Genomic DNA, 7,358 nt, shown 5'->3' with positions numbered 1-7,358 from the left:
GTTTATAAAAATATACTATTTAATTATTATATTAAACTATTTTAAATAATTATAATATTTATAATAAATATAATGACGAATTTAGTAACGAAATTTATATTTCATATTTCTTCAATTATTATTAATGAAATACGATTTTTGAATAAATTAGTAACGAATTTAGTGACGAATTTCGTATTTCGTATTTATTTAATTATTATTAACGAAATACGATTTTTTTCGTATCGTATTCGTCAGGTTAATGAAGAAACTACGATTAATTTATTAGTAACGAAAATAATTCGTTTCGTTTTCTTCAACGCAGTGACGATACGAATCGTTACTAAATGGCAACCCTGGAGCCATCCCTGATGGATCACTGTTATGAGAGTGAGCCTACTAAGAGGATCACGATTAAGATCGTGAGCCTCATGGAATGACTTACTATATAAGACCGTTCATTACGCTCATTAGATAGAAGCTTAGATAGTCAGTCGTTAACATAGCATTGATATAACAATCAGATTGGCTACCCTGTATCCAAAGTTATCGCTACGTGATCACAACCGCTCTTAAGATCCTGACCTATCCTTCTGCCAACATAAACCCGACTTAGGTTTATCACTTGGGAACCGCTACCCTATGCCTTGGTATTAGACCAGTATAGACCCGAACGTCACAGTAAGATGCTCATTATCAAAGTGGCTGGCTAATGGCAGCCAGCTGTATGATGCACTGCTATGTGCTCTCCGCACATAATCGAGCACAATGACTAGGCTCCGGAGCAAGCGTACAGTTCAAATACATTCCACGGAAGTCGTGAGGGTCCAAATCGCTAATTCATGCTGTGATTTTCTCGCGTAATTATGAGTAATGATAATCAGAAATAGTGGCGACAAGGCTATACAATTCATCTGATATATCCACATGAGCCCTGTCAGAGCATAATTCTCGCAGCCTTCATATAGGGCTATCCGCTATAAGGTGGCAACAAATATCACTATGAAAGCCGCTATAAAAATCCATTATAACAACATTATAGGGGCTATCCACTGTAGAACCCGCTTTAAGACCGCCATAATTATTTCAGACGACCGATTTCGAGTGACAAAGATTCTTCACGAAATGACAGAATTTGACCCAGGGCAATTTTACGGCTTTGATAGATTAGCGGCACGGGAGCTAACCTATAAAAAAGACAGCTCAAAATGATACAAAGGACTAGTTGCATAACGAAAATTTATATTGAGAGAAGTACATAAATTACTAGCGCTGGAAAGCCGTCACATCCAAGAGTCTGTTGCAGTAGGATATTTTCGAAGTTCAAGTTCATTTGCTAAGTCTATGCCACAACCTTCCCCTGGCCCCCGGGTTTTATTTTCTATTTCGTTTTTTTGGTTGACACAAATTCTGACTAAAAGGACATCTGATGGTTTGATGCAAATAGAGAATACAAAATTCAAAGCACATTCGGAAGAAAAGAGAGCATAAATGGTATCATCGACCTGTAACACTCAATGGGTAAGCAGAAGTTTCACCTCCTGATGCACCTGGTCCATCTTGCTCTGGTTATCTTTAGTGAGCGCAGCTCCTTCATAGCCCTTCATCAACTCGTCAGCCACCATTTGAATTTCATCCGCGAGACGCGGTTCAATCAAGGCTGCTACACAGATATCCAGGATACCAGCTGTGAAGTCTGACTTCTTTCGAGCCCCTCCCACCTCTATCTCCGCGTACTGTTTGAGATCAGCCGCCAGACGACATAACTGCACAATCCTATTCTTAAGCTGTAGCGTAATCTGTACCATGGAATTACCTTGTGCGTAGAGATTCTCGATGGATTGGACCAGAGGCTGTATCTCTCTCTGCATGTTCGAGTTCGCGTCATACTCCATTGTGAGAGTCATGCTCCGTTTCTGGGCTTCCGTAAGTTGACGCTGAAGCGTAGTAGCATGGATCCTCAAATCTGAGAGGGCACTCCGTGCTTGTTGAAGCATTTCTAAGGGGTCTTCACCACGGTCATTTCCATCATCACCCCCAATTTTAGCTAGGCCGGCCAACTGCTCTTCTGTTAGTCACGATTACGACTGCAAAGAATTGGCTGAATCATACCCAGCCGAGACCGCCTGTAATACACACACCAAACTCCATTAAAGGCGAGTCTAGTATCGCAAGTTTCTCACATAAAGCTTCAGCACCTGCTCTTTCTCTAGCGTTCTCAACAATCTGATCTGCAAGATTTCTGACTTCGTCCTGTTCATCTTCCATGGACTTTGCAAGCTTTTCAGAAGAATATTTCAAGTCATCCAGGAGCTGCCGAATAGTTCCAGCCTTGAAGTCAGTAATCTAAAGCTATGATTAGTGCCTGGACACCATTCGCACCTTTCACACTTTGTATTTTTGCTGTAACTTACCTGAACATGAATTTTGCCCATTTCTTTGTAAGCAGCGTCAGCTAGCCGTGCAGCCGTATTAAAGGCCTCTGTTGTTTGTAAAACAATATCCTTTGTAACGGTAGCGTCTTGTTGCGAGCCATCATAGTTGCCATGTAGGTAGAGAGCAACCTTGAATAGTTTGGCACCGACTGCAACCTCGAGGGCAGTCAATGTTGACTCCACCGAGCTCTTTGCTGTCGTGTTCATGAGAAGCTCCATATCTGATGTCCGAGTAGTTGCATCAGACAGACGGGAACGGAAGGTTTCCATTGAGATATCGCGAAATGCCATTTTGGAAAAATGTGATTTTTTTATGTGGTTGTATGTCAGTAATAGACGAAATTGATGAAATTCAAATGGAGTATGAAAACACTGAGCCGGGATGATTAGTAGACCTTTGGGAAGAGGTCATTCGGTTAGGCAAGATCCAAGGCTGCAGCAAATCTCAGATGCAAAAGTGTTAATCTCAGGCGCGATTATAAACCTGGAAGAAGTGTGAGTTTAAATACAAAGCAGCGTATTATTCACCGCAAATGCGCTAAATTTTTAATTAGATATTATATTTAATAAATAATTTACAATGCATATGCTTAATCTATGTACAGGCTATACTTTACTGTATATTTTAGTGATAAAATAGTCCGTTCGCATTTTGGAAGTCTTAGCTATAAACACTAAGTTGCAGCCACTAGTGCCTAAACTCTTTGGTTCCTAGACCCAAAACTGCCGCAAATATTGATATTTCGGAAAAATAGAGCCAAAGGAAGGTCATAGTCGGAACTCAGCTGTAATATTTTGAGACTATTGATGAATGTGGCTTGGCTGAAATGGCGACCCACTCTCCTGAGTTGGCAATTCCTCTCACGTTTTGGGCACTCCCTCTCGATATACATTGCCATTAAGTCTTAACGATAGTTTGCAGGCAAAGTATTCGCTAAAGAATCCTTTCCTTTGTATTGGTTCTAGATCATTGACTAGCTTCTAGAACGTGAATGCTCCACCAAAATGCTCACTCAGCGTGCGAATATCCACGTCCTTCACAGATATAAATTATGATGAATTTCCTTGGTTTCTCTCCTCTTGCTGACTAGCATAACACAATTAACACCAGAGTTACTAAAGAATCTTAACTTCAACCAAATTTCCAATTCTCAAGATGGCGTCTGAAGAAAGCTTAGCCGTAAGTGTATATCCTTTTAATATATATATTTACATATTTACATATTTAAAAAAAAAAAAAAAAAAAATTAGTCAACAGCACTGTGCTAACAACTTTATAGGTTGTTCTTGAGCATGAGCGTGGAAGACAGCTCGACCCAGATATTGCTGATAAGGTCATTGACGAAATGAAGAGTTCTGCAATTCTCAATGTCAGCTGGGAAGATTTGATTCTCTCCGCCCCCGTCGCTCTAAGCTGCCTGGGTGCCTGTTTCGTTGCTAGCTCCTCCAAGTTTGCCGAGACCATTAAGGTTCCCATGGTAGCCGGCGCTAAGGTCCAGAGGTATAGTTTCCTAACCACGAACAGAGAATACCCGAGCTGATCAACGCAGGCCAATGTTTCTCGGTGCCAACCTTGTTGAGTGCAGCAACCTCGGTACACAGGCATTTATGACAGCTGAGACAGGGCTTCTCAGAATTAGAATGCTTTCTGTTCAATCTCAAAACACGGTATTTTCTGCTGCCCCCACCCCTTTCTCCACCTTACTCATAGTTTCATACTTAGGTTGGGGATATACTCGACTGTCTTTCGAATCCCGCCTTAGCTCAGAAATATCTCAAGTCATACATGACGATAATCCAGGAGAATGCTCTCGATTGCTTCAAGACATCTCAGAGCATTGATAATGACTTCGAAAAATGGCTCGAATTCGTACGAGAGCTGCACACAGCCTGTTTGGAGCAAAAGTCCAGCGTGGCCGAAAAGGCCGTTGGTAATGAGCTCCGCAAAGCCACTGAGGAGTGTCGTCTTATCGCAACAGAAGAAATTGTCAAGGATACAAAGAAGGCCACTGAACAGCTCGGCAAGACGCTCGATGCGGCTACTAATGCCTATCAAAAGGCATCTGATAACTTTCCAACTGGGTAAGCCAATGCTAGTGAATTCGCTTGGTTCATATTCATAATAATTAACATACATTGTAGATGGGAAATCATTGGGCAGCAAGTTGTCTCAGGTCTCGCTGATTGCCTTACTACAGCCCTCAACCAGGCCATCCCTGCCCTTGTCGATAACATGAACCCTATAGCCAAGGCGAAAGCTGCTGCTGGTCTCGCCAAAGGCTTTACTGGCGATGATAAGGCTGAAAAGCCATCTGGGTCTGATGGCTCTGCGGCTGCTCCATCAGGCGCCACGCAGGCACCGCAGCAGCCGCCAGCTGTCGAAGCAAGGGACCCTGCTTATGCCCAGATTGCTCGAGATATTTACCTATTTGATATGCTCAATGCAATTCTTCACGGTCCTGATAGTGGTATTGATTGGGAGAGTGCTGAAATCTCAAAAGAAAAGCCCAAGAGCGGCGTCGCCTTTGCCATTGCCATGCTTGGCGACTCTTCCACAAGTTTTGCAAAGCAGACTAGCACCACTAACTACCAGAATATCCTAAAGGAAACGATTCAGGTAAGACTGAGACATCCCCACTTACGCACGTACGTTCTGATGAATTCCAGGTTGCGCAAGAAATCGCTGCTGCTGCGCATAAGGCGAAGACAGAGCTGGGTTGTTCAAAGCCAAATAAGGACGATACCATCGTCAAGAAGTGGCAGAAAACATTCGATGCTTTGTACGTAGATACCTATGCTCTCAACACCAAGGGTCGACAACTTCCGGGAAATCCTGCGAACAGTGTAAGCAAATGAGAGTTCGTGACACATATCAAAAGCTAAATGGCATAATATTAGGTGCCTCCATATTCTGCGGCAGACCAGACTGCAAGTATCAATGCTAAGACGCAACAAGCTCAAGTGCTACTCGACGGAGCATCAAAGCGTCTTACTACTACTGCAGAGACACTGAAGGCAACTAACGCGCAGTATCAGGAAGCATCTAAACTGTTGGTTGAGCAGGAAACCACTCTTGCTAACATCAAGACAGAGTTGGAAAAGTTGACGAAGGAGAACATGGCCTTAGTATGTCATTTCACGAGCAGGACAGTTTCGAATATGTCGCTGACACGTAATTTCAGGATGAGATTAAATCGGTTCTTGTTCAGTGCATCAAGATCATCATTAACCTCAAGGCACAAATCACCAATCTTGTGCGCTTTTTCAGCGCTATTGCAACTACTGTCGATGTGGTTGTGAATAAGGTTGTGACCAAGTTTTTGACAACAGTCAAGCAGGCCGTATCTTCGGATCAGGCTGCCTTGGAGAAGGGTATCCTGAAGATAGGAAATTACTCCCTTTTGGACGCAGAACGATCGGTACTGCCATGCTTGAACCGATGATTAAGAGAACGTACTAACCATTTCCCAGATGATTTACCAGGGTAGCTTAACTATTTCGGCTTACTTCTGTCTCTTTGCCGACGTAGGGACAATGTGGAGAGATGTCTCAAAAGACTACATCTTCCCCGGTGTTAAGTTGGTAGAGGAGGTCGGAGCCAGTATAGACAATCTTCGAGAGACAAAAATTAATGTGAAGAAATTGCAAGACTGGTCAGATGATGCTCAGACGAACATTCGTGCCAGCTGCAAATCTGTAAGTGGCGCAAAGGAATTATACATGATCAGTAGTCGCGACATCGGCAACTGACACATTTTTAAAATAGAAACGCGAGGAGATTCTGCAGGGCATGCAAGACCGAATTTCAAGTATTGGGTCGACGCTCAAACAACTACCTCCTAACACAGTCCCCAAACAAATCCAGAACGCTATTGTTCAGACAACTCAGGAAGTTGAAGCCGCCGCCAAGAAGGAAATCATCGCTGCTGCGGAAGGGAAGCTTATTAATAGACCATCAATGGTATGTCACTCAAGAGAATAGATGTTTTTCCATGTTCTTCTTTTGAAATAATAACGTGTCATCAGAGACGGAAGGAGTAACATAAGCGGCACATAACGATCTATGGAAAGGGACGAATATTCTTTTCCCCGATACGATCCGAGGTTCATTAGCATAGGGCCGAGTCAAGTTACAATACAATTCGATGTCACACACTATCATATTATTCTGCGTGAAGCTGTAGTACGACTGACAACGGAATAATAGGAGAGGGTTATATAAATTTTTAATAAACTCTAATATAGTTTATTAGTGTATTAGTAACAGCTTTATTTAAATTTAAAATAAATTAATTAAAATAATTATTATAAAATAAATTATTTAAATTTATAAAATTTATATATATTAACAATTTATTATAAAATAATAATTAGCGGGTTATTAAATTTAAATAATTTATAAATAAGTATTTTATTATGACCCGACCCTTATGGTCGCAATAATAGGTCTACAGGGTAGGACTCACCGGATTAATAAAGGACCGAGGATCCAATCACTGTAAGCTCGATCAACGAGCCTGACGAGCCACCACCAGACACGACGTCCAACTGGATATATAAGTTTACTTCTCACGTTCATTTAGATAACTTAGATAGCCAGTTGTTAACACAGAATCAAGATTGAAGTGCCATTCACTAAGTCTTACTTGCTGGTGACTATTGTTACAAGTTATTACCATTGCCCATAGATCCCCTAACCTATCCGCCAACATAAACCTCAGACCCAGGTTTGTCCCTTGGGAATCCCTCTGCATTACTAACCCTTCTAGGAGTTTAATAACCAGGTCGTCAAATATTTTATTAAAGCTTATATAAATATTTTTAAAAATATATTAAAAGTATATTTTATTAAAAATATATTAAAAGTATATTTTATTAAAAATATATTAAAAGTATATTTTATTAAAAATATATTAAAAGTATATTTTATTAAAAATATATTAA

At 41.1% G+C, this 7,358-nt stretch overlaps 2 protein-coding genes across 2 annotated transcripts; one reads left to right on the top strand and one right to left on the bottom strand.

Annotated features, from left to right (window-relative positions):
- Positions 1-1,493: 1,493 nt before the first annotated feature.
- Positions 1,494-2,705, bottom strand: GGI43DRAFT_432485 (uncharacterized protein; the record flags this gene model as incomplete). The annotated part of the gene is made up of 3 exons (XM_083209584.1): positions 1,494-2,039; positions 2,092-2,325; positions 2,394-2,705. 3 exons carry the CDS (start codon positions 2,703-2,705, stop codon positions 1,494-1,496), a joined length of 1,092 nt encoding a protein of 363 aa, XP_083055083.1.
- Positions 2,706-3,940: 1,235 nt separating this feature from the next.
- Positions 3,941-6,749, top strand: GGI43DRAFT_419277 (uncharacterized protein). Its single transcript, XM_083207652.1, has 9 exons — positions 3,941-4,082; positions 4,138-4,496; positions 4,557-5,031; positions 5,082-5,258; positions 5,313-5,540; positions 5,597-5,833; positions 5,886-6,110; positions 6,181-6,375; positions 6,441-6,749. Exons 1-9 carry the CDS (start codon positions 3,969-3,971, stop codon positions 6,453-6,455), a joined length of 2,025 nt encoding a protein of 674 aa, XP_083055082.1. The 5' UTR covers positions 3,941-3,968; the 3' UTR covers positions 6,456-6,749.
- Positions 6,750-7,358: the final 609 nt, after the last annotated feature.

This window comes from Trichoderma evansii (genome assembly GCF_050947405.1).
Source record: "Trichoderma evansii strain SZMC 28006 chromosome Unknown GGI43scaffold_47, whole genome shotgun sequence".
In the NCBI taxonomy this organism is placed as follows: Eukaryota; Fungi; Ascomycota; class Sordariomycetes; order Hypocreales; family Hypocreaceae; genus Trichoderma; species Trichoderma evansii.
Note: the sequence above shows the minus strand (reverse complement) of the source record. Positions and strands in the feature narration are given on the sequence as shown.

Coding starts and splice junctions, on each gene's coding strand:
- GGI43DRAFT_419277 (XM_083207652.1), top strand. CDS start 3,969: ATGTTTCTCGGTGCCAACCTTGTTGAGTGCAGCAACCTCGGTACACAG. Junction 5,032..5,081: donor TCCTAAAGGAAACGATTCAG/GTAAGACTGAGA, acceptor GATGAATTCCAG/GTTGCGCAAGAAATCGCTGC. Junction 5,541..5,596: donor CGAAGGAGAACATGGCCTTA/GTATGTCATTTC, acceptor ACGTAATTTCAG/GATGAGATTAAATCGGTTCT.